Source organism: Tenrec ecaudatus, chromosome 5 (assembly GCF_050624435.1).
Source record: "Tenrec ecaudatus isolate mTenEca1 chromosome 5, mTenEca1.hap1, whole genome shotgun sequence".
Lineage (NCBI taxonomy): Eukaryota > Metazoa > Chordata > Mammalia > Afrosoricida > Tenrecidae > Tenrec > Tenrec ecaudatus.
In genome coordinates this window covers 149,265,741-149,293,099 of record NC_134534.1, presented here as the reverse complement: position 1 = coordinate 149,293,099, position 27,359 = coordinate 149,265,741, and the positions used below count along the sequence as shown (strand labels likewise).

At 47.4% G+C, this 27,359-nt stretch overlaps 1 protein-coding gene across 2 annotated transcripts in view; it reads right to left on the bottom strand.

Moving 5' to 3' along the window:
* Positions 1-27,359, bottom strand: part of IFT122 (intraflagellar transport 122) — an 80,164-nt gene that overhangs the window by 33,672 nt on the left and 19,133 nt on the right. The window contains exons 3-14 of one of the 2 annotated variants that reach the window (XM_075550062.1): positions 26,667-26,751; positions 17,407-17,485; positions 15,387-15,463; positions 12,553-12,619; positions 11,507-11,653; positions 10,213-10,389; positions 8,335-8,410; positions 4,720-4,911; positions 4,424-4,562; positions 3,218-3,420; positions 1,838-1,975; positions 422-586 (exon numbers count right to left, since the gene is read on the bottom strand). In XM_075550062.1, the coding sequence (XP_075406177.1) occupies positions 422-586; positions 1,838-1,975; positions 3,218-3,420; positions 4,424-4,562; positions 4,720-4,911; positions 8,335-8,410; positions 10,213-10,389; positions 11,507-11,653; positions 12,553-12,619; positions 15,387-15,463; positions 17,407-17,485; positions 26,667-26,751 (1,545 nt within the window). The remainder of the gene's footprint in view (positions 1-421; positions 587-1,837; positions 1,976-3,217; positions 3,421-4,423; positions 4,563-4,719; positions 4,912-8,334; positions 8,411-10,212; positions 10,390-11,506; positions 11,654-12,552; positions 12,620-15,386; positions 15,464-17,406; positions 17,486-26,666; positions 26,752-27,359) is intronic. The other variant, XM_075550060.1, reaches the window with a different exon arrangement.

The window sequence follows — 27,359 nt, the reverse complement described above, 5'->3', positions numbered from 1 at the left end:
TTTCAGATGATAAAATTGATCCCTTTTCCTTGTGGTGGCTGGGGTCACTCAGAGATGCAGGCAGCCCCCAATAGTTGAGAGGCAAACTTCTTAAAAAGAAAACTATCACCTTATGAGCCCCCTGACTGAGAGAACCTACAAGGAGCTCCACTTAGATGGTCTCACTTACTGCTCGCAGTAGCTCTCTAAGAGAGGTGGCACTTGCCCATCCATGCTACAAAGTTCAGAGACTTGCCCAGGTCCTGCAGTCGGTGAGTGGGAAGGGCAGGGTGTGAAGGGGCCGAAGGCCTGGCGCCTGTGCTCAGCCCTGATGCTTCACTGTCCCTCCCCGGGGTCTTTGAAATGAGAATAAGCATTGCCCAGTGACTGGAAGGCCTGGGAAGGGCTCTAATCAAAGGGCCACCGCTTTCTTAGACCTCACTTGGAAGAGCAGCTCCTTGGTGTGAATGTCGTACACCAGGCACGTGTCGTTCTCATCCACCACGGCCAGCTTATTTCGGGAGGCACTCATATCCAAGCACCGCACAGCTGTGGCCTGCTTCAGCAGGACGATGGCAAAGAGATTGTCCACAAAGATCTTCAAGATCTGGAGAAATTTCAGAAGGGGAAAAAAAAAAATGCGTGCATCGCCATAGTGATAAGACCCTGGGACCACTGCCAAGCTGCTGAATTGCCATGTGTTCTACAAGAACAACCCACTAACTTCACTAGCTACTCTTAACATTTGTTGGAAGACAGGGGCACTTTATCCTTAAGGGACAGAGCTATGGTTTATCAGATGCAGCCCAAGTAAAGGAGGCCCTGAGAACTACAGACTCACCTTAATGCTTGCTCTGTCTGGGGCTTTGTTAAGGGTATTGCCCGCAACTGAAGGGTTGGGAGACACCATCATGCAGAGCTGTGGGAGGCCTCTATAAACACCGCTAGAACTACAGCATAAGAAGAATGAGGGTGGTGGCCATGGTAATGTAGTGACTGTTTGAGACAGCCCTGTGAAACTGGTATTGTCTTCATTTGAAAAACTAAGCTCCTCCAGGAGACAAAGCTGAGGGGCAGGGAAGCAGGAACACAGATCCAGGTCACCCTGACCATGCTCTCAGCCATCACACTGGAAACGCTCACTTATTGTGAGAAGTGGGCCCTTCCCTTCCTCCTGTGCTGTTGCTTCTCCGTGGTGCCCAGCGCTCTCATACGCACCATCTCCGTGCCCAGGAAAGACCTGACAAGACTCAGCCAGAAACCATCTGCTACACAGCTTGGCTTTTAGGCGAATGCAATTACATTTTCCCTGTCACATTTCCACATGGCCCACTTAGAACTTTTCTTATTTTGAGAAAAGAACACTCACACACAGAAAGCTGTGTAACTTTGTGTAACCCAGATCTGTTAGACCGAAGGACTCGTTTTCATACACCACCCAGTGATATCCTGAGAGCCCTTCTCTGAGATGCATGTTGGGAAACACTGCCCTAACTCATTCATTTCCCTAATAGGGCCCCGACTTGGGTTATTACCTCTGCCTCCCTCCCTAGCGAGCCACATCTCTAGCAAACCTCCATCTTCTGGGTGACCCTAGTGCATAAATCTGCTTCACGCTGTGCAGCCCGGAGGCCACAGAGCTAAGTTGGCCACATGTAGGCGAGCTAATAATCAGAAGGCTACTGTTCTTCACACCTGTCTTCACACCTGTTCTCAGAAAACTCAACTCTGAGCTGCCCTCTCATGTGCCCATGGAGGGGAGCAGTCCTCTGCTTGCCCTGGGGAAACACCACAGGGTCACAACTAGTGTAACAGTCGTCTGCAAGCTGCCTGGCAAGGGATGCAAGGGGGCACTCACCTGCCCATTCTTCAGGCCCACTAACAGGCCTTCTCTTCCTGGAGGGCCACCAATCACCTTGATGTAGCGAATGAGAGACTCCATCTGCCACTCCCGCTCCTTCACCCCACTGAAGGACAAGCACTGCAGCCTTTTCTCCTAGAGGAAAGCAAGCTAGGGTCTGCACGGGCACCCAGCAGAGGGAGTGCTCTTGGCCTCCCAAGGAGTTCTCCCGTCACCAGGGAGAAGGAGCACCTACATATCTGCTACTCTAACTCCACCTAGTCCCCACAATTGACATTGTTAAGCCATCGTGAAAGTCCCTCCCACTGAGCTCAGATGTTTATTGTAGATCTCCAGCTGCCTTATCCTAAACAGTGGCACCCAAAAGTACACCTATGTGCCACACCTATCCTACTGAGGAGGCTGCCATGGTTCTAGACTTTGGGAGAAATTTTAGCAATGCTGTACACTACAGTGGTTCCTAAAGGACTTCTCCCATGTTAGCCCCACTATGGTTCTAGTGTAGGAGCCCTGGTGGCATAGTGGGTTACATATTGGGCTGCTAACCACAAAGTCAGCAGTTTGAAAGCACCAGCAACTCCATGGAAGAAAGATGGGGCTTACTACTCCTGTAAACGGTTACAGTCTCAGAAACCTTTCAGAATCAACTCGATGGCAGTACATTTTTGAATTTGTGGTTTGGATCATTCTAGTTGCTAGATATTGGGCAGATGATTCGGACTCACAGTGACCCTATGTGACAGAGCAGAACTGCTCCATGGGGTTTTGTGGGCTGGAAGGTTCATGGGAGAAGGTGGCTAAGTCTTTCTCTGGAGCGGCAGTTACGTGGGTTCCAACCACCAGCCATTTTGGTTGGCAGCCGAGTACTTCACTGTTGAGCCATCGGGCTTCTCCCTTTCGGCATAAGAGGGACAAAAACCCACCGAGACTGCCAAGACAGGTGCCAGGCCTTCTCTCCAGACTTCAATTAGTCTGACCTAGACTTCCTAGGAAGCAAACAACGTTGAAGAAACTTTTTTCTTTTGGGGGAGAAACCCTCTCCGGAAGTAAAATTATTTTTGAGTTGATACCACACAGTTTCATATTTACTCCCACCATGTCTGTCTGTCTATCTATCTGTCACACACACACACACTGTGGGATGTCAATTAATATATTCAATTATCTAATCCCAGTATAATACTCGCCAATATATTTTTTAAAGTTTCTGTTTATGGCCCTGGGCTATCTAACAGATCTGGTTCAACAAGACACCAGTAAAATGAAAGCAAAGATCAGATACTAGTGACCAACTGTACAGCCTTGTTCCAGGTGGTCTGCCCTCGAGGGGAGCCGGAAGGCGGCTCTAGGTGACCCTGCCCGCAGGCTACTGCCCACCTGGCAGAGGATGATGTGATCTGCACACACCACCAGGAGGTTGCACTCAAACTTCTTGACCATCTTCTCCTTCACCCGGTAATGCATGTCTGACGAGTCATCGGAATACAACTCATAGATGAGGATTTTCTCTGGCAGTTGGATAGCTAATCGATTTTTGTAGATGGCAATTTTCTTGACAAGCTCTTTGCATTTAATCCGAACTGTCAAAGAAGGGGAGGGGGAAATAAAGCAGCTCTAGAAGAGGTTGTTAAGTAAAGTAGAAGACAGAGAAATTAAAAGCTATCATTTACTTAATGCTACTGGCAATTAAAGCGAGACACTCTCATCAAAAAATCTTTACAGAGTATCTGATGTGTACAATCAACTCTGCTAAGCACTGGGATTCAAAGCCATAAACAATACAATCTTTGTGGTCAAAAGCTTGCAATTAAGGATGGAAATAAAATTTCATCACTTGCTGACTCTAAAGGTACACCCCTCTGCTGGATAGCAACGGCCGACCTATGGAACTGACTCTAGCTCTGGCCACTCCCACAGACTTCCCTGGACAGCAGCACACACTTGGTTGTAAATTGGTACACATACTTTCATTTGAGAAGGACACAGGCCCAGAAGGGACCCTAGGGAGATACTTAAGTGGATACATCCGTATTATCACAGCTGGAGGCTTCAGACAGAGGTGCTCCTGGATGGGGACCACCCAGCCGAGGTCTCTACAAGCCCTGGCAGTGTGTGGTGACAGCACATCTGGACACGAACACACTCTGTTCATTTAACCAGGAGGAGGAGATTGTGGTTTGAACTTGGACTAGAGTCCTGAGCTTATGCCCCAAACCCATGCTCGCCCCACTCCCCCTGCTTGTCTCAGCGGAAGGGTTCACCAGGAGGCCAGTGGAGGACACAGCGAGAAGCACCCCAGAAGCCACTTGAGTATCAGTCCGCAGCGTAGCCCCATCCCCTCTACTCTGTTACAAGTTATCTTCCTGCAGTCAGAAAGCACATGTACCAGGTGGCCCTGGGAATCATCATCTGCTAGATTCTGTGTATACAATTTTTTAGATGGAGGATTTACTGCTTTCAAAAAAGAAGAAAGCAAGCACTGGTCTGACATGTTTTCAAAAGACCATGACTTCACTTACCAGCTCCCTCACCTTATCCCTCTTCCCAATGTCTGAGGGCAGGGGGGCCATACCTGCCTTTTACCTTTTTGCTCAGTGATCAGGTGCTGCACGATGACATCTGTCATGCTGTCCCTGTAGGCATACCGATCCTTATAGAGCCCATGAACTGTGCTGAAAATTAGCTGGTAGAAGGAAATGGTGCCATCCTGGCAGCCTACCACCTGGAGCAAAAGAGAGTGTGGTCAGTCCCCAGCTCTGTGTGGAGAGAGAGCCACGCTCCCAGTTGTCAGGAGCAAGTGGCAGTGAACTGACGGACTAAGCGGACGAATGGCTAGCGCCTTCTCAAGCAGTGGCCTAGCAGAAGAAACTCCCTCTTACCACATAGTTGGAATCGGGTTTCACTTTACAGGTCCACACCCAGGAGTTCTGCTCCCCAACAGTCCCAAGCCGCACTCCATCCTTGGTGAAAAGGGATACTTGCTTGTCTGAGCCCCCCAGCAAAATGTACTCCCCTTTAGTAAAGTAGCTGATGCAGCAGGGGTCAAAGTTCAGTGGGCGATCCTTCCCAATCTGCGGAGAAAGCACACACCCCCAGGAAATGACCCTTTCTGAAAGCAGCCATTTCTGAATTCATTATTGTTTCCCTCCTCTCCATGAAGGGCACCTCCCCACCTTTAATGGAAGTGCTAAACTGCTAACCAAAAGGTTGGCCATTCAAACCTACCAGCTGTTCCACGGGAGAAAGCTGTGGCACTCAGTTTCCATAAACATTACAGCCTATAAAACTCAATGGGCCATTCTATTCTATAGGGTCACGAAGAATCGGAAAGCACCAGGAGGCAACAAGTTTGATCTGAGGTTTTAACAGGAGGGGGGGAAGACAATCCCTGGAGGCTCCCGTCCCACCTAACTACTATCAGAGAAATGTGCTGGCTGGTCCATCCAATTCAAGGACAGCTCGGTTACCCTCCAAGAACAAACAGGTGCACTGCTGTGATGGAAAGACAATCGTCCGTGCAACATTTTTTGGCCTTTCCTCACCAGTGCAGTTCTCAATTTTCTTCAAGCTCTTCCTAATAAGTCCCTTAATTTTTCTGTGTCTGTCAAGAAAATTCAAGATTACCCTTTCGGGATCTGAAAATAACAGTTCCCATCATCTTCTGAGCTGACTCCTGTGTCTTGAACTAAACTGGCCCCACAGATCTCCTCAGAAGCCACTGCTTCGACTGGGCCACTAACAAGACGATGACAAGTGTGTTCCTGAGAGAACTTGTCCGCAGGCGGGTTTAACTAGAGACCCATGCAGGTAAGACCTGGAACCCTCGCAGGAAGACTTTGGCTCCCATCTCTCCAGCCGCAGACTTGCTGTCGAATGGCAACACCATGTTCCAAAGCAATTAGACCCTTTCACACTCCCATCCGCCTGACAGAGAGTCCGCTTTCCCCATCCCAGCGGGTACGAAGTGGCTGCTCACTTGGTTGGGTTTGTATTTTCCGGACTGCTAATGACGTCGAGCATCTGTTCATGTGCTTATTGACCATTTGTATATCTTCTCTGGAGAAATGTCTATTCACATCCTTTGCCTATTTTGTATTTGTCTTTTCATTACTGAGTCAGCATACTCCTTGTGCCTACAAGCCCCTTACCAGATAGGTAATTTACAAAACCCACCCTGCAGGTTGTCCAATCACTTTCTTGATGGTGTTCCCTCAGCTTTCAGAATGAAGGCCAGACTCCTGAAGAAAACCTCCAAGGTCCTTCTCGAAACCAAAAAGCGTTCCCCAAGTGCACCATGCTCCTTCAGGCCTGGTCCTGGCCCTCCTTTTTCACTGTCTCTAACTCGGGGCCCGGTGTGACCACCTCCAAAAGGCATCCCCTAACTCCCTGACCCGAGCCCGGTTTAGGTTCACCTCCCACTCTACACATCAAGTTCCCTGTGCTGCCTTTTCTCTGTATTTTAATCTGGTATCTCATCCTTAGAGTCATGGGTTTTCTGGTGCCCCTGAGGATGGCTTTTGAGAATACAGACTATATGTGATTACTCCTGTCCTATGAAGAATCAATTTATTAAAGAAATAACTCTAGAAACATAGCTTCTCCTTAAATGTTTGAGTTCAATTTAAACATATTCTCTTATTTACAAATTTAGTCACAGTAAACCAAGCATGACTCAGTCAATTAACTCCCTTTAACTTCAGACTGCAAACATAAATTTAATATATTTAAGCTTTTCCTTTTAAAGAATCTCAAATGTCCCCTAAACAAAATGTTCTCTGGTGTTTGCGCAATGCGAGCAAATCTCATAGGAAAACTGGGATATCTTGGTGATGACATGGAAGGTCTACAGCACAGTAACTCCTACTGAAGCAGCCCTCCTGCAGGTAACAACTGTGAACTCTGCACCGAGCACAACAACCACCACCAGCTGAAGACACGAAGAGAGCAACCAGAAATTGGCAGAGCTGGAGCAGTCTGTGCCCTGGGGAGCGGGGAAGGGCACTTGAAGGTTTTCCATTTTTATTCCAGGCGGCAGGCCCAGCCCCATGCTGCTGGGTGACCACAGAATGTCAGGTGACGGGAACGGCTGCAAAGTCAGATGGGAGATCTCAGGACAGAGAGAGGCAGAGGAGTGCCTAAATTCTGCCCAGAAACTCTGCTGCCTATCTGGAGAGCCTTTGAAGTACATATGTGTCGGGCAGATGTCAGGCAGTCTCGCTCAGGCTAAAAGAACTAAGCAGAGGTTCCAGCTGCTGCTTTCCAGAGGACAGATGAAACTGAATTTGAGTATAGCTAAAAGTTAATGTCTGCTGAAACAAGCAAACAACAATCGGCAGGAGAGCAGGCTAGAAACCAGGATCTCTAAAACGCATTCTGCACAATATCGCCGATACAAACCCAAATTCCCCAAAGCAGGAAAATATGGATCATTTTCAAAAGCAAAGACTATCAATGGAGACAAACCTTAAGATGACCCAGAATTTAGGATTCACATATGAGAATTTTCAAACATTAGAATTATGCTCAAAGATAGAAAGAAAAGATGCTTGCCATGAACCAAGCGTATTCAGCAAGAAAATATAGGGCGGGGGGGACACAAAAAACAAATGAAAATACTAGAACTGAATTAAGAAGTTCATGACCTTAACCTAATACTGGAGATAAAAGATGAATCAATGAGGTTGAAGAGGTGACCACAGAAATCCAGTTGTGTGATGGGCCATCGTAGTAATGGGTCTGACATAGGTTTAACTAGAGTCTCAGAGGGTAGGCGAGGAGAAGGGGGTAAAAGTACGCGAAGAGTCTGCTTCCCCACATCTGGTGCAGGCCATGCCGACAGAACTGTACTGGTGCAAGGAGTTGGGCTCCTCCCTTGCTCTAAGGTCGCCACCAGGAACAGTCCCATCCCCACAGACAGTGTGCCATCCTCGCTTGTGTCCCCACACCTGTCTGTCCAACGCTCCACTGTGCCACTTACTGCACCACACTGGGACGTCTAACTCTCAAGTGTGGCTCCCCACTCCCCCAACTTGTGAGCTCTTTCAGGGCAGCTGCTCGGAATACCCTGTCCTAAGTCAGCTGTTCCTCCCATGGGCGCAGGGTGGCCTAAGTGGCCGCTCATTCAGGGTGGCAGGATGCGTGCATATAAGACGGTAGGGTCAGGACAGAGAATAAAGCATTCAGAGTCTAAGGAATTTGGGCTTCCGTCCTAGGCCACATCATTTACTCTATGGGCCTTGGGCATAGTATTTTCTTGTTCTGTGACTTTGTGTGCTCCTTTCTAAAATGAATGGTGTAAGACTTAAATGAGATCAAATGAGATCCAGATCAAAGCACTGAACTCAGTACCTAGTGTCACAGTAAATGCTCCGTAAGCAGAAGTTAAGAATAACAACATATAATTAATAATAAAGATACCTCAGAAGGCCAAAATACACTTTTAACAAGTAGAACTGCAACTGTCCCTCCCACTGGCTTTGGACAGAGATACATACCTGTTTTCCACTCAGCTGGTAGAAAGAAAGTTTCTGTCCCCAATCAGCTATGGCCAGGATGTCATTATGTTCCTCTCTAATCAACAGAAGACAAAAGAGGTTATGTGGGGCCATGGTCTGCGGAGGAGGGAAGCCCTAAGGGTTTTACAAACAATAGGAACAGAAAGCCTGGCCCAGGCTGTCAGCGTGCCAAATGTAGTACAGATGTACTGAGGCCAAAACTCTGCCCGATGGGACCAAGTAGAGGGGAAACTCAAGCCCCTCCTGGATTCTGTAATTTCCCTGAGCCCCTTGCAACGAGCTTCTGGTGATGGGGCACTGCCAAACTGAAGAGGCTAACGAACCTCACTTTGAGGCTTTCTGGGAAGCGGCGCTGAGAGAGAGCAAGGTTGCAGATCCAAGAGTGCTTTTTGCTTAGGTGCTAAGCTTTTGGGGAGATGGCTAAGAAGCCTATCTGTGGCAGCAGGAAGACATGGACTCTGACTTATTAATGGATAGTGGGAACATTGCTTGCCTAGAAAAAGCTCCTCTTGGTTGGGCTTCCCATACAGATGAAATGGTCCCCCACTGGATCTAATCACAGAGAGCAGTGGGGCCTTTAAGGACCAACAGCCATGTCTGAAACAGAGTGATGTCAGTACTGGCGCCTTGGGTCTTGGCCACAGAATCAGCCCAAGGGTGGGGCCCCGAGGCTGAGGCTGGGAAGTGGGCTATTCAGGAATCCAGTTCAAGACAAGAGATATCTCCAGCCCGTGAGGCAGGTCTTTACCCAGCTGGCCTGTCCTCTCCTGTTTCATTAACTCATACTTTTCTGAGCGCTTATGGTCCCCTGGTCCACTTGACAGACAGGAACGGGAAACCTTGTTTTGATACCCAGCCAACAGTGGCAAACCATCATGAGTACCAACTCCTTATTAAGGGGAGAGAAGACAAAGACTAAATGGGATGTGATCAGCAAGAGAGGGTTATCCCAGCTCCTGTAGGTAAGCACTGAAATCCAAAAACATGCCTGGAGCCCAGCCCCCAGGGAGCTCTACTGGCTCTGAGCTGGGGTCAGCGCCCAAGAACTGGATTTGTCACTTTGGCCTCTTCCCCTACCCTCAACCCACTTGGCAGTGGGACCCTGAATCAAAAACAAAAGGCATACAAACTCATGTCACACAAGAGCCATGGTAGAGTTGCTCTAGTTGAAGTTTACATGGGGTCCGCAAGCCCACAACATCTTCCTGCTGCCCTTAAAGAATGTCCTTGTCACCCAGCCCAGCCCACCACACACCCACACACCAGTGTCTGCTCCCACATAGTCACAACTGAGGAGCAGAAGAAGGCCGAGGCGGCCAGGATTTGCATGTAGGGAGCGTGGGAAATGTGAGGGCATCCTCTCCAGGGTGTGTCGTGATAAGTGAGGGGCAAGGGGGAAAGCTCAAGAATCACACAAGGCTGCCAGATGCAGACACGAAGAGCCCCGTTTCAAAGGACGTCTAACGTTCCTGGAGAGAGTTCACGCCAGGCTGGGGACCACACACACAAGATGTCATTATATCACTGAGTTAATTGTATGACCATGCTAAAAGATTGAAGGGAGATGCACCAGAACCCTAACCGTGGTTTTCTCAGGGAGCGGTGTTCCAGAAAGCCTGAACCTTCTTTAGTGTGCAGTCCTGCCTAGAATTTCTCACAGGACGCCTGGACCCCCACGCACAACCTGGCAGGGTGTGCCCCTTGCTGTGGGAGCTTGCATCAACAACTCCCCCAGCCCTGCATGGCCCCCCTGGGGCCCTCTCGGCAAAGGTGCCCGCGCCAGCCTCTGCCTCCGCAGGTCTGCACGGACACCTGGGGGCTGACCAGGAGGGTTCTTGCTCCTCGGGACAGACTCACGAGTTGTCGGCCCTGGAACTGTCGTCCTCTTCCTCTGGCTCCTCTTCCTCTGCCTCACTACCCTGACTACTGTACACTGCTGACTTCAAAGTGGAAGGGAGTTCCTGAAAATATCTGTTGACAATGATTTCCTCGGCATCCTCGTTCTCTCTGTTCATCCAGAAACTCTCCCATCGGCTGTAGATAGTAAGTGGTTGTTCACAGTCACATTGCCTAGAACCTCACTAAAGCTATCATTTCAAAACCTGTCAGGGAGTCCCCCAGCCCTATCCGGAGGAGGACAGCCACTAGGTAGACTGGGCATCCTGTTTCTCATGAATTAAAAATGGCACCCAGGAACCGCAGAGTCATCTGTGGCCACAGACCCAAACAACAGGAACTCTGAGGCAAGATAATGGCCTTGAAGGCATTAGATGTGCACGGTGCTGCCCAGGATGGACAAAATGATTCAGGAAGAAGCATACCAATCTAGGGAAGGACAGGCAATGGATTTAAAGAACCTTCTAAATTAAGTAGGTACCTGTCTATAAAATGGTAATAGCTTTATAAACATTAAGTACTTGGTGGTAAGGTGGCCTTTAATTTATCTTGAGAGGGCTCTGGGGGTGGGGTAGGGGATATTACAGGACTATACAAAGAGCCCAGAAACCTGTTAGTCTACCCTCAAAGTCGCCTCAGCCTAGAAAGGAAGGAGAGTGTGTAAGGTTGAGTTGATGGGACCACTGGCTATGGGGGTTTTCATTGTGTACTATTTGTCAAAGGATGGCCAAAAAAAAAATAAATAAAGGCTCAGGAAAAAGGTATCTTCATCAGTCCACTATAGGGCACATGCTATGCCCAGATTTGGAGGGATGAATTAAAAAGGGGGAAAAGATGAAAACAGATGTTCCCTCCAAGCTTGTCCTACAGAGACGCCTCCACAGGATCACAGCAGAGAGGCCGATTACCATCTCTACAAGGGAGTGGCCTCCCATGCCACCACACACACAGAGCACACACCAATCACAACACACACCCAGACACACCTTGGGCTTGTCTAGATCATTTATCTGCTTAGCTAAATCTCTGGGATTCCTTCTAAAACTCAAGATGGGCTCTTTAAAACTTCCATTCAAATGGAACAGGTCCAAAACCAACCAATTAAGTGGGATGAGAAGCTTTTGAATAGCAGAGAGAGAGAGAGAGAGAGAGAGAGAGAGAGAGAGAGAGAGAGAGAGAGAGAGAGAGAGAGAGAGAGAGCGCGAGCTAGCTAGCTCTTGGTGATGAGGTTCGAGGAGACTAGCTAGAAGTGTACCTTGAAGGGTTCCAGGAGATAGACCATATAGGGGAGAGGGAGCCCCCTGGCCGCTCAATCTTCACTTTCTCCTCGCCATTTTTGTTTCGGATGCTGATGACCCCGTTGAACATCCCCAGAGCCAGGTACTGACCATCATTTGTCCAGCTGTGTGCACAAACAACTCAGTGAGAAGGACGATGCCTAGTTAGAAATAGAGTCTGATGAGACTACAACAGATGGGCCATGTTTTTTTTTTTCATTCTTGGTCCTGATATAAAATCAGAGGGTCATATTTAAAATTCCACTTGTTTCTGGCATCGACAGTGAGCTGTGTAGGCAGCACACCCACACTTCTCTGTGGTCATATCCTTCACACCAGCCCTTAGCACATGCCTGCTGCATGTGTAGGCCAGTCAGCGCTCCCCATTCTCAATCACACCCCCTGCCCCAGCAAGAGCACCCAAAGAACAGAACCCTGTCTTTGTAGATTTCCAGCTCCTGGGGCAGAGCTTGATATGCAGTAGGTGCTCACAGATACTGAACGAGAGAAAGGCTATGCTCAGAAGATGTACACAAGCACGCCTAACACTGATGGAGTGTCCTCCTGATGCCAGCACTGCACTGCAGCTTTGGACTCACTGGCTTGTGTGCATTCGCAACAACCCGACCACGTCAGGATTTTTAATTTCATTTGTCAGATGAGGCGTTCAGAGGCTGGGTAACTTTCCGAGGTCACAGAGCTTACCAGCAGCAGAACCACTCAGGCTGCTAGGACAACGGAGATGGGGACAGGCAGCCTCACATTCCCGGAGAGCCCCCACAGTACACTAAATGTTGAGGAGACTTGCTGCTAGGGAACTGCCTGAAGGCAACTTGTAATCTTCGGCTTCATGATTAAGGCGCACAGGCTTTTTCATCATGAGACCGGAGAAGGAGAAAGATACAGGGATCTGGGCCCACTCGTAACACAAAGCCTTCTCTGCTGTGTGAAATTGCGTGGTTGTGAGAGCTTGTTTGGAAGAGGAGAGAAACCCGGGGCCACCTTCACAGGCATCTTCACTTACCTGCAGCACGTGACCTTGCTGCTTGATTTGTGCTTGGAGACAGACTTCTGCTCTGGAGACCACAAGCCTGCAACACAAAAGGAGACGAGCAGCAGCACTGGTTGGAATGCTACTCCACAACACAACGGAACAAACCAGTGAGCTACACGGCAACTCCGACGGATCGCCAAGGGGGGTTGTTGATAAAAAAATTAATCCCCAAAGGTCATGTACTGTGTGACAAAAGTACAGGGATAGACAACAAATCAGTGGCAACCAAGGGTTAGGAATGATAGGGGCTGGTGAATGGGGTGATTATAAAGAGAAGTCCTGTGGTGATGGGCTAGTTCTGTACCGCAGTGGCGATCACCCACACGAGATCAAATGGCACAGAACTGTCTCAACACACAGTGCCAATCCCAGTCTCCTGGTCATGACACTGTACAATTGTGTACAACTGTTACCTAAGGTGTCACCATTAGGGGAAGCTTTATCTTAGCTTTGCAACTTTCTGTGAATCTCAAATTCTTTAAAACATACACACACACATACATAATACTGGTGAATTTCTAGTTTCTTTTTGAAACAAATGTTTTTATTTGTTAAGTGACTAATATATAAAAAATTATTAAGCTGTGCCAAATGTCAACATTTCAGGAGTTAAAATTCCCACTCACAGAAATGGCAACTTCACTATTCATATCTATTACATTGCAGCCAGTGTACGACCTAGCATTCAAAGTAATGACTGATGCTTCAGGAAGTCCGGTCTCCTCTCCAACGCCTCAGCCCAGCCCAGGGCCCTGCCTGCACTGGGCCCTGCCTCAGGCTCACTGGCCACTTGAGTGAGGCCAGTTGCTTCTGCCTCAGTGCCCCACTAATAGCAGGGGTGGTCCAGACAACATACGCAAATTTGACTCTTGGCCTGAGCCACAGAGCATGATCAAGAAGGTCCATCTAGTGTAAAAAGATATTTATAGAGCAACTTCCAACAGCAAATAAAGTTTTCTTTCTTTCCCTGCAGCCTGGTCCAAAGCGACTCACAAACATTTAAACCTGTGCAAGTATATTTTTAAAGCTTTATCGTCAATTAAGGAAAGGCACTTATCTCGGTGTTGCCGGTATCTGCTTCTCCTATTTTCCTCTTAACTGTCTTTAGGGAAACGCTGCCCTCTGGATCCTGAGTGGGCTGATCGTTCTAGCACAGGGGAGGCTCAGGTGCACATATTACCTCTACTTGGCAGAGGCGGCTCCTCCCCAGGGGCTTCCTTAAGTGGAGCTCACCAGAGCAGGTCCAGTGCACACAGGGCCTGGGTGCGCTCCACCAGCTGTGACTAAACCAACTGCTATGAGCCCCGCTTCTTTTTCATCAGTCGATGGGGACTAGGAATAATACTGCGCCTCAGAGTTAGCAGGGAATTTGAACAGGAATTCATTTTAACCCTTAGCACAGTGCCTGGCACAACACATTCAATAATTATTGGTATTCTTACTCAATATATTGTTTACTTCTGCCCAGGGACCCCACCGCCATCCAGACCACAAGCTCTATGAGGGCAAGAATTATAACTTGTCTTTTTAATCTCCATAGCCAGCATCTAGACCAGTGGTTCTCAACCTGTGGGTCGCGACCCCGTTGGGGGGGGGTGGAAAAACCCTTTCACAGGGGTCGTCTGATTCATAACAGTATCAAAATTACAGTTATGAAGTAGCAATGAAAATAATTTTATGGTTTGGGGGGGTCACTGCAAAATGAGGAACTGTATTAAAAGGCTGCAGCATTAGGAAGGTTGAGAACCACTGGTCTAGACCAATGCCTTACATGGTTGGAAAAAAAAAAGTTCAATTTTGTTTTAATGAATGACAGTCCCTTCCCCCTTTTTATTTGTGCACTGTGCTTTTAATTACATTCTCTCTTAAACCCCAGGACTGTGTCTTGGAGGGTGATAGAGTTGGTAACAGGCCTGTTTAGATAAGAAACCTGAAGCAGAGAGAGGGCTGAGGTCTCTCTGCTTCCTGGTCCAACGGACGTTCTGTTAGGCCCCTAGTTCTCTCAACAACACAGACAGACTCAATGGTGCTGAAAATCAGACGACTGATACAGTTAATTCATACATAAGTTCCCAAACTTATTTAGCTCACTGCCAACTTTTCGGGTTGAGGGGAAGAATTACTGGGCACCCCCTTGGCAATTAACTTTTGTACTGTAGTCCCTAATCCAGGATAAAATGTAGCTATCTGCGTTTGCAATGCCCCTGGATCATTCCAGCTGCCCCCATAGGGTGGTCTCGCCCACCTTGGAGAACACGGGTCGACACCCTGCTCGCCTTCATACCCTCCCTCAGTAGACTTTCTGGCTGGGCACTCCTCTATGGCAGCCCCATGGCGGCACTGTGTATGAGGCCAGGCTTCCTCGGCCTGCTGCCTCCAGGAAGGACAGCTGCAGCTGCTCCACCAGGAGTAACAATACACCGCCCTAAACTGGGTGGAAACAGTGGAGTTTCACACCTGTATGCAATGGGGCGCCACAGAGGTGGGGACCACTGCACCGTCAGCTTCCGTGGCAGGAGGCTTCTTCTCTAGAGGCAACCCCAAAACTGTGCCTGTGCCCTCGGGTCCTTCTTCTTAGCACTTCCCTGTCCTGCGCCCTCCCTGCCGGCTCCCAGAATGACGACTGGGCTCAACCCCGTCATTCACGTTCCTGGTTTCTACCCAGTTTAAAGAACCGTCAGCCTCTCCTTAGCCATGGAGCAGAGAGACACAGTATTATCCCTACATTCAGCAGGGATGCCAGCATGATTTGGGGCCCAGATGCTCAGTTATTCCAGGACAAGAACCTGGGAATCTGCACCTACCAAAGTCACTGGAGGAGCACGATGCCAGTTGGTGGGTCACCGGATTGTAGGAGACACACTGGATAGAATCATTGTGCCTGGGGAGTAAACAGCTGTCGGTTATCATGCAGAGCCACACGTGCTTCAATGGGCCCAGCCGCAGACCGTTGACCAGCCGGAGCCCATGGCCTCTCTAATCACACAGGGCAAAGCTGCATCAGGCAACCAGCCCAAAGCTCGAGATTAACCCTCCCTCTCCTGGATTGCCCCTCACTCCCCTTTCCACTTCTCAAAACATTACCCACCATTCTGGCCCAGCTAACCATCCCCTCTCCTGAGACCATCTGCTGGAAACTTGAGGCTTGTGATCTGATGAGATAATGACGGCGAACACTACACTCGTGCCAGGAGCAAAGTAAGTGCTTTATTAATGGTGTCCCCCGGACTGCTTTGTGGAGGCCTGGAAATACCGAGAAGGCCAATGAAGACATTACAGCCACGACCTGGAGACAGGGCAAGCACTCAGACAATGAAAATGGAACGAGTGAGGGCCGCACACCGTGATGGCTTCTGGGCTCCGGCTTTATTCCATCATTTCTTGGTCACGTTTTGATTCATGACCTCATCTGTTCCCTCGGTCATTCACCCATTCGCTCCAATATTGGGGCTGAGTACCAGCACTGTTCCAGCCCCAGGGACACGGTGATAAGCAAAGACAGATGCACTCTCTGCTGCCTGGCACTTACAGGCTGCTGGCAGTTAGCACTCAGTGGCCAAAGGGAACGTGTAGCCACAGCTGTGGAAAGTGCCATGACAGAGGCTGGCCTATCCTGGAAGGGCAGGAGAGGCTCCCTGCAGCAAGCACCGAGTCTGAGATCCGAAAGGGAAGGGGGCTCGGTGGGTGGGTAGGTGGAGAGCGTGTGCAGAGCTCCCATGCGTGGAGGAGCACAGCTGACCCTGCATCTCTGGCTTTTGACACTGTGTGGAGGTGAAGCCCTCCCCTGAGAGAGAGACCCTGATGACGTGGGGTAGGGGTGGGTGGAATCTGCAATGTCTGATTGAGACGAGGAAGCTCTGGGAAACACCTAGCCCAGCACTAGTCAGCATTGTGAGGGCTCAAGAAAATTTCAATTAATAATAACAATAAATGTTCATTATTCTCTCACTTGTTACCAACTTTCCTCTGGCCACCACACACACCTATGACTTAATTCCAAGTTCAATTTCAGAGGGAAAGTTCCTTTTCCCCACATTCCTAAAATGCTTTTTCTTTAGGCACTCAAAGAGTCCAACTAAAAATTCTATACAACTGTCATGGATTGAACTGTGTTGTGTCCCTCTCCCAGCCCCACCTCCTGGCCCCTGATGTGTGTACAATTGGCTGGGACCTGATTCTCAGTGGTTTGGCAGTTACGCGATGATGTAATCATCCCTCATGATGTAATCTGATGTGCTCAGCCAAAGATGAGACGGGACACACTTACTCAGGTCAGCAGCCCTGATCTGATGTAAGGGGAGTTTCTCCAAGGTCTAGTTGGCAACACCTTTTAGTTACAAGAGACTTAAGGTGGGGGCGGGGGCAGAGGGAGCCATGGTGGCATAACGGTTACATGTTGGGCTGCAATCCAAAGAGGTACAGTCTCGGACACTCTTAGGGGCAGTTCTACCCTCTCCTATAGGGTCACTAAGAGTCAGCTTCCAGTCGACGGCAGTGAGGAAAGGAACGGAAAGAAGTAAGAAGTAGAAAGGCTTCAAAATACCAAGAAAGAAGTGTCAGGTGCAAACCCCATTATTTGGGCCTGGGGTCCCTGTACTGAAAACCTCTGGACCCAGGAAAGAGTGATACCAGGACACATAGAGCTCCCAAGGGGTGGCAGGCCCACAAATGTTGAAGGACACAAAGACCTTTACCCCAGTGCTGACAGAGGAAGAAAGTCCTTGAATTTGAACTTCTAGTCTCCTAGACCACGAGCCATCCATGTGTGGGATTTGTTATAGCAGCACTAGATTTAACCAAGACATTAAACAAGAGGTTACTTACGTGTACTTGAGAATGCCTTCCAATTTTGATGTCCAAATGATAACACTTTTGTCAGCTGATCCAGAAGCAAAGCGTTTGCCTAAAAATGTTTTCAAAAAGAAAATTTTTACATTTATTTTAAACCAGCACTTCTCAGAAAGTATTTCTCAGAAAATTAAAAATTTTAAGTGACATAATAAATGTCTGCTGCTTCTTATCAACAGCAGTAGGCGATACTTTGGAGCAGGAAGTTAGGGTTCAAATCATCCTCTGTCCAGCACGGAATAAACAAAAGTGTACTGGAAGTCTGCCGCATCCTAGAAGTTATGCTCTGTGCAGAGGACAGAGTAGTGACAGCAAGCATGATCCACTCCTTCCTGGAGTTTATTTTAGGCCAGGGGTCTGCAGACTGCAGCTCTCGGGCCACATGCAGCTCTTTCAGTGCATGCTTGTAGTACTGGAATAAAATTGAAAATGAAAATAAAACCAATAGTTTCAGTTATTAAAATTTTAAAGAATATTATTCATACAATAGTGATTCCATTTGTTTGTCAAACTGTATTTATGGCTCTTGAATAATTTTTAAATTGCTGTGAGGGACAGGATTGGCTCTTCCACCTCAAAGGTTTGCCGGTCCCTGCTCTAGTAGCGTAAGTAGACATTAAACAAAGCCAACAAAAATGCCAAAAGGTGAGAAAAGATGTGAGCCTTAGGAGAGCCAGTGGTGGGAGTCCCTGGGTGGCATAAAGAGTTACAATTAACGCCCTGCAGTGCAGTGTCTTATTGACTGCTGCTTCTCCAGGCACAGGCTGTTACTCCCTCAAACTAACGTGGAACTCCCATTTCCTAATGGGCCAGGGAAAGACATGGACAGGGCAATAATTCTGCGGTTTGAGCGATTATTAACAAGGTTAGTTGTGATTGCCCACCTGCTGGATATAAAATCCGTCATCGCAGAAGCAGAAAGTGGGGATCTCAGTACAAGCAAGTGAGAAGAGCCATGGGTGGAGGTTATCCTGTGGACCCCAAGATCCTTGCGCCCTGAACTTCTTCCATCCAGGAGACAACCTTGACACTAAAGGAGCCTCAGAGGAGCAGCAGCAGAACCAGAAGATAGAGTGAGAGACAGAGTGGTGAACTTCCCAACCCCCAGAGCAAGTAAAGCTGAGTGCTTTGGAGCGGGGTACTCTGGGTATGTATTGGCAGCCCTCAACAAGCTTTGTAATATTGCCCTCGCAGGGTAGAGGGCAGGCCCAGTGGCTGAGGGCCAGAGAGGCAAAGAAAGTACCCTGACTGAATAACAGTCCCCAGAGCATTTCTCACCTGAATTGCAACCTGTTAACTTTCCCAATAAAACCCTTCATGATGAGCACTGTGTGCTGTGTGTGGCCACTGCACTGAATTATCAAGCCTACCGACAGAAGTAGAGCGGTGTGGGAGGGACTGCTGGTGTCAGAGGGACGGAGGGTGGAGGCATGCCTGACCTGTCTTGCCAGTGGCATCATCAGCCTTGGGAGGTGGAAGGGCTCAGATGTGGCCCTCACACCATTTCTTCATGTACTCAGCTGCTCACCAAAAGGTTAGGCTCAAGTGCACCCAGAAGCCACTAAAAACTGTACAGAGCACTCTAACACACCCGAGGTTGACCTGAGTTAGCGCTGACTTGATGGCAACTAGTAACTTAGATGAAGGGTTTGGTATAAGAGAGGCTTCTCTAAGGATGAGAGCTTCCAGTTGAGACCTAAAAGACGAGCAAAGCTTAGCCAGGTGAAGAGAGCATTCGCATGGATGGAACATGTACAAAGGCCCAGCGGGAGGAGAAAGCCTGGCATGTTTGAGGGGTAAAGAGGCAGCCAGTGAGGAACAAACCCTCTGGACAGTGGGTGAGGTGGCTTCTAAGTGCCACCATAAAGCTTTTGCTTTTTATCACAAAGCAATGGGAAGTCAAAGGCAGCCAAACAGAAAGGTAATAAATCATATTTGCATTTTCCCACTACCCAGGCACCACACAGCAAATAATTATCAGTTGCATTGTTACACATCTGCAGACGTGCTTCCGAAGGCAGCAAACAACAGGGAGTGGAATTCCCCTCATGTGCTGAGAGATGATGACTGTGAGATAAACATGGGCCAGAGAATATTGTACATGTGATTAAGAACTTTATTTTTAGGGCAAGTAGAAGTGGAGGTTGATTAAATCACTGTTCTTTGAGTCTCAATATCTTTATGTGAAGACAGTGGGATAATCATACCTTCCCCAGAGGTCATCTGTGGGGAAGCAACTCGCTCTTCATGTAGGTACAGAATGAAGACACTGATTTAGATGACTAAAATCGTATGCACAGAATTGTGCACCTACATGAAACGTGCATTTTTCTGAGGGGAGGTCTAGAGTTTTCATCAAATTCTTTTTTTTTTTTTTTTTTTTTTGTGGCTCGCAGTCTTTATTGATCGGTAATGGTGAGACAAGGGGGTATGACCGCTCCCGCTTCCGAGGCGGCGTCCAGAACCCAAGCGGCAGCCCCAGAAAGCTTTCATCAAATTCTTAATGAGGTCTCTCATCCAAGAGAGGTTGAGAGCTTGGGAGCTGAATGATTGCCAAGGTGCCTTCAAGCCATTCCGATTCTGGGCCTCTTGGTGGTGACGTCAGGATGCCATCTCCAAGCCTCGATGCACTTGACACATGGGGAACTCAAGACTTGACGATTCTTGACATCACAGAGCCTAGAGCTGGGTATGAGCTTGGAGTTCTCTCATTTCAAAGCCATGGTTTTCCCTCTCTTCCCACATGGTAGAGTTGCACGGATTTGCTAACTTTGTGTTTTGTTTTATCACAATTTTAGCTTATAGTTCATTTTTATTAGGACAATATTCAGATGTATCCAGAAGCAGAGAAACTATCCCATGATGACTATTCAATGATTATCAACATATGACTGACTGGCTTGCTTAAGCTATGCTTTCCTTGCTAACACACATGCATAATTTTGTCTCCACTGCATCATTTTGTAGCAACTCTTGGGTATTTCATCACCTCAAAAACCATGCTTCTCTGATGTATGTATATGTATGGATTGTGATAAGTATTAAGGTGGCGGAAGGACCTTGGGCCTCTACTCAAACACTCCCTCAATGCATGAATACCTTCTTTTATTAAATTGGAACTCTATGATGCTCACTCTCCCGACACAACGGCTGGAGCCAAAGTGGGTGAACAAGTAAATGTGGTGAAGAAAGCTGATGGTGCCCGGCTATCAAAAGAGATAGTGACTGGGGTCTTAAAGGCTTGAAGATAAACAAGCGGCCATCTAGCTCAGAAGCAACAAAGTCCACATGGAAGAACACACCAGCCTGTGTGATCGAGTGGTCCCAAAGGGATCAGTTACCAGGCATCAAAGAACAAAAAATCGTATCATTGACTGCACACCTCCATGATAGGATCGCTGAAGACAAATGGGTGCATAAGCAAAGGTGGTGAAGAAAGCTGATGGTGCCCAGCTATCAAAAGAGATAGTGTCTGGGGTCTTAAAGGCTTGAAGGTGAACAAGCGGCCATCTAGCTCAGAAGCAAATAAGCCCACATGGAAGAAGCACACCGGCCAGTGCGATCACGAGGTGCCCAAGGGACCAGGTATAAGGCATCATGCAAAAAAAAAAAAAAGATATGTGTGTGTATGTATGTGTATATATGTGTATCTGTATATATGTATGTGTATATATGTATATATATATATATCATATTAAATGAAGGGGGAAGTGCAGAGTGGAGACCCAAGCCCCAAGTGTCGGCCAATGGAGATCCCCTCATAGAGGGGTTTAGGAGAGGAGATGGGTTAATTAGGGTGTGAGGTAGTATCGATGAAGAACACAGCTTTCCCCCAGATCCTGGATGCTTCCTCCCCCCAACTACCATGATCCGAATTCTACCTTGCAGGGCTGGATAGGACAGAGGCTGTACACTGGTACATATGAGGGTTGGAGGTACAGGGAATCCAGGGTGGATGATACCTTCAGGACCAAGGGTGTGAGGGACGATGCTGGGAGAGTGGAGGGTGAGTGGGTTGGAAAGGGGGAACTGATTACAAGGATCCACATGTGACCTCTTCCCTGGGAGAGGGACAGCAGAGAAGGGGGGAAGGGAGACCCCGGATAGGGCAAGATATGACAAAATAACGATGTATAAATTACCAAGGGCATATGAGGGAGGGGGGAATGGGGAGGGAGGGGGGGGGAAAAGAGGACCTGATGCAAGGGGCTTAAGTGGAGAGCAAATGCCTTGAGAATGATTGGGGCAGGGAATGTATGGATGTGCTTTATACAATTGATGTATGTATATGTATGGATTGTGGTAAGAGTTGTTTGAGTCCCTAATAAAATGTAAAAGAAGAAAAGAGAAAAAAATGATTAGGGCAAAGACTGTACAGATGTGCTTTATACAATTGATGTATGTATATGTATGAACTGTGAAAAGAATTGTATCAGCCCCAATAAATTGTTAAAATAAAAAAAATTTTAAAAAGAATGGAAAAAAAGAGAATTGTATGAGCCCCTAATAGTATGTAAAATAAATAAATGTTCCAAGAGCTTCGGGGGAAAAAAAACAAAAAACCACGTTTCTCTCTAAAAGCATGTCTTTTTCAGCCATAACACATCAAAGAGACGGACTGGCAACAGCAGCCGCATCTAAGAACTAAACATAATTATGAGTTCCGCGCAAACCAGGCAGTGTGGACCTGCGGTCTGTTACACACAGTGTCAGAGCCAATTGTCATACGTGGACCAGGGCCACTTGATGGCACCTGACAACCACGATCATACAGAAAAGTGTGCCGTCGATAAAAACATAGTTGGTACTGGCATCGCTTTCTTCCTTCTGAAGATCATTCTGATTTGAGCTATCAACTGCTTTATAGGATCTGCAGGGGCTTTTCCTTTTGAAACTGAGACAAAAAAGAAGACCCCTGTTTCTGAAATGAAAATTTAATTATTGGAATTTTGCATTGTGTTTTGGGGCTAAGAGGAGAAAAAAATTCCATTAGAAATGTTTCCATCTCGGTTAAATTTAACTCGAATCATTCCATTTCCCCATTGCTCTGGAACTTAATGAGTACCACATGACCACTCCTTGTTGGGAGAGAGGAGGCGCTTCGAGAATTGCTGCTCCACGCTCAGCAAGCTGGTGAGAACTAGACGGTGAATTTACGTGCTCTCAAGCTTTGGGTTTACCCTGATCAAGACAGAAATTTCATTTTGGGCCCAGTTGTTCATTACTATTCATTTTAGAAAGTGTTTAATGTGCACTTTTGAAAATCAGTTGCCACCAAGTCAATTCTGACTATTGGTGACCCCGAGTGTATTAGAGTGGAATTGTGCTCCACAAAGTTTTCTTTTTCTTTTTGGTCTCATCAAAGTGTATTCTTGGAGTAAGTTCCAGTCTACTGGGTACAAAACTGTCTCAATGTGTGTTACAGTAACTCTGGAATGACAGTCATTATTCAACACCAGGGCTCTGTTAGGCATAGATCATAGTTAAGTCAGGGGAGAATGAGCCCAGAAACATCCCCCCGCCCCTATGACATTACTCTAGCTAACACTCTAGAAAGTGCTAATGCTACACAACCTGCACAGTATCATCAATCCATTGATGGTCTCAAGGAGTTGGTACACTAAGGCAAGAGTTGAGCCCGTTTTCTACACTTTTCTGCAAGTTAATTATCGCTCCAAAGTAAGAACCTACAATTAGATCTTGTAAAATCCTTTATAAGAAATTAGGTCTTAAAAAAAAATTGGGTCCTGTAAAACCCTTTCTCATTCACTGCCACTGAGTCAATGCCAACTCATAGCAAAACTACAGGAAAACTCCAAGACTGTAACTCTTTACAGGAGTAGAAAGTATCGTTTTTCTCCTTCAAAGCTGGATGGTGGTTTCCAACTACTAACCTTGCGGTTAGCATCCCAAGGCGTAGCCACGACACCACCAGGGCTCCTTGTAAATCCTTTAGGTCTCATAAATTCCTTTAAGCTCCCAAACAAATGAAATAAGATGCAAAGGGGAAAAGGCCAGGAACTGGGGCAGTGGAAGGGAGTTAGAACTGGAGGGAAGAGAAACTAGCAGAATGGACAATAGCTGGGTTTAAAAGTAGAGATGACAAAACAAATGGGAAACAATTCAAATATTGAAAGTTGTTCCGATACAAGAAGTTGAAGGGATTTCTCCCTTTGGGGGACAGGATACTGATTGTTGAAATATTAGAAATGTGACTCACTTACAAGGAAATGAGTACCTGAGCAGACTCTGATGCTGAAAGATGCCAAGAACAGCTTATGACACAGAGGTGAGCTGAGCTAACAAGAAGCAGCAGTTAAAGTAACCTACTATCCAGATATGCGATTGAAATAACACTTCTAACAATGGCTTTGTCTAGGATTCTGGCATATTTTTGTAACAGATAGTTTTAAAGGAATGTTTTCATAACATTCAACTTATGTGGGACTACAAGTAAATTACTATTATCATGTAAAAATTGAATTCCCCTCCCCCATCTATAGCCAACTGAGTAGAAGATATGAAGTCCTGAAATAGCTATGGCTATAAGTCCAAGCCTTCCCACCACTCTAGGATAAAAACATTATTTAAGAAATTAACACCAATCAGAAGAGTCAATGGGCTTTGTACCAAAGTAGACAGCAGATGGTAACTTAGATGGTAACTTCCGCAAGTAGCTGAGAAAAGAAGAGCTGGTGCACTTACGTGCTGCCCTAGTCATGCCACAGGATAATGGAAAAGGGGTGGGGGCATCAAACAAGACCCTAAGATAGACTAGCTGCGACCAGAGTGGGGAGATAAATAAAACAGGCCCACGATGTTGGGGCAGCACAGCTCTCCCTTTGCACTGACACTGCCAGGCAGCTTCTAGAGCAGCGGTTCTCAATCTGTGGGTCGCGACCCCTTTGCAGGTCGAACAACCCTTTCACAGGTAGCCCGATTCCTAACAACAGCAAAATTACAGTTAAGAAGTAGCAACGAAAATAATTTTATGGTTGGGGGGGGTCCCCACCACATGAGGAACTGCATGAACGGGTGACAGCATTAGGAAGGTTGAGAACCACTGCTCTGGAGGATCTCCCCCACTGGTGGTTGCAGTCACTGTTCCTTTGACTTGCAGGCTTCCTTCAGATGCTCTCAATCAAGCTTTCGGCCTCACGTTCTCTTGGTAAATCCCCTCCTACTGACAATTCACTCTCAATTCCCCACAGGATGTCATCTTCCAAGTTGCTGGACATCTGACACTTCTTGAACCGCTGCACAACTGACTCACTTTGAGATGCTATTCCATGCCACTTTGACCCATTCCAGGAAGAGGCTGAGGGGTGGCTTCTTGGCACTTGCTGTTCCCGCACGCCGTCATTCAGCAGTTGGCAGGCCGCTGCATTGAGAAGCTGGCACTTCCAGGTTGAGCCCTGCTCCACCGAGCTTTTAATGGCTGATCTTTTGGAAACCGATGGCCAGGACTGTCTTCCAAGGATCTACTGTTTACTCAATTTCAATTTCATGTGCCTGTCTGGCCACCACCTCCATTCCTTCCCAGACTGCTTGGCACCTTAACCCTAATATTTCTTTAGCCCACCAGGACCTACCACTTCTCCACTCCCTCTCATGCTGCAGGTCCTCCCCCCTCACTCAAATCAAACCCACTGCCATCAAGTCGATTTCGACTATAGCACAGGGAGAACTATCCCATCTTTAAGGAAGCAGGCTGTCACCTCCACAGAGCTGTTGGTGTATTTGAACTGCTGATCTTTTGGTTCACAGTCAAATACTTAACAACTGCATCACCAGGGCTCCTTTTCCCATCTTTACTTCAGCCAATATTTCAGGGTCAACCTGTATGGTCTTGCACACACTTTCCATATCCTTGCCCCCTCTTCCTTCATCTTCACACTTAATTCTGGTTAAATCCAGCACTCCTCTGTGCAGGTGGACATAGCTGGATGGAGAAAATGACAGACACACCACCACCTCACTTTAAATTCCTGATCATGAGCTCCCAGTGTAATCCTAATGCTCCAGGACCTTAAAATACCTCTCCTAAATAGCAATTCCATACTTTCTCCTCAAATCTTGAACACCTCCTTCCCCACCCTCACTCTCAGATGATGATGAGGAGGAGGAGGCTTACTTCTCTGGAAAATGCAATTCAAAGAGCAGCTCTGTTAGCCTCCTACTCCATTACTACATCCAGCCTTGCACTCACCTCACTCACCTTCCCACCATGCGCCTATCTCAGTTCCTAGATCCCACCACCTCTTGGCCACCCAACAACGGTTCCAGCAATTCTAACCCCTCTCTCCTGCATCATCAGCTTTTCTCAAATTCAAAGTGCCCCAAACAGAACTCCTGACCTTCCACTGTAAGCCTTCCTCTCCCTGCAGTCAGCATCATCTCAGCCAAGGGCAACACCATCCTTCAGTAGCTCACTTTGCAAATACCTTGGCTTCATTCTTGACTCCTCTTTCTCCATGCTCCCATGCCCAACCTGGCAGGAAACCCTATTGGCTCCATTTCCCAACACATCTACTTCTCAGCAAGTCCTCTGCCCCCACAGAGATCAGTCACCATCGCCTCTTGCTGAATGATGGTCTCCTTGCCCCATCTTTCACCCCTTGCAGGCTACTTCCAATAACTTTTAAAATGTAAGAGCAGAACCCTCCAATTTCACTGAGAGTCAAAGCCAAAGTCCTTCTAATGGCCCACACAAAGTGCCTCTTATCTCCGCGTGGGTCTCTCTGCTCCCTTCTCGGTATGCACATGCCCATCTGAGGGGCCTCTGCACTGAGGAGCTCTCCTCCCCCAGGCAGTTTTACTGCCCTCATGTCCAGAAGTTCGCCATCGTCACCATAGTCAGGACTGCACCCCACCTCTAGCCCATCTGGCATTCTCAATCCCCCTTATGGTGCCTCACACTTTCCTTTTCTCTAACATATAACTTTCCAGCATAGTTTACTATGTGTATTATATGTTTTCTTCATTCCCTCCCTCCTTTCTCCACCACACATACAGAATATAAGCTCCACAGAGCAGTGACCTTGGTCCGTTTTGCTCCCTGAAGGAGTTCCAGTACCTAAAGCAGTGCCTGGAACATAGGTGGAATTGAAGTCTAAGCCATCTGACTACCTTTTGAACTTGTAAGTTTTATTTCCAAATACTGGACATACTTAGAGTGTGACTAAGGCGAAAGATGAGGCCACCACAGAAACTGGAAACTCAAAGCAACCTCTTACCATCCTTTGCATACGCCACACAGTACACGGTGTCTTTGTGACCTTTGAGAGGCTGAAGTAAGGTGCCATCGGAGGTGTCATAAACCTAGCAAAAAGGAAGGCGGAAGTACAAATTATCCACTGGGTCCATTTAGCAGAAATCCTGCAAGGCTGATGCTACTATTTTTGTTTTGCAAACACCACATGTGCCAACATTCTATATGAGTATCAAATAAAAAGTACATTAAGAATGCCTAAGAAATGGCAGTCTGAATTCTGTACATGATGGCCAGGCATAGGATCTTGATCCTTGAGAAACAAAGGGTCAGTTGCTCTATGTAATTTCTTCACAGTCTCACTCATTCTTATATGAATGTCATATGACTATACAAGGAGAGTCAGCTACCACATGTGAAAGCTTTGGTGCTAGCCCCCCTGCCTTCTAATATCAGCACTAGAGCGATGCTTCCTCATTGCCTTCAAGAGTTTGAAAATCACGCACTGGGCTCTGAATTTACAAACAGGAAGAGTTAAAACAACCCAGCTGTACATGTGGATTTAGGATATTGTGTACCATATATTATGTTCCATATACGTATACACACATATATGAAGAATGACATAAACGAGCCAGGCTTACTGGCTGGGTAGAGGCTGATGGAACCCCAAACTATGGCCCTTGGTTCCCCTTCAGGTCTGGAACGGACTCGTCCC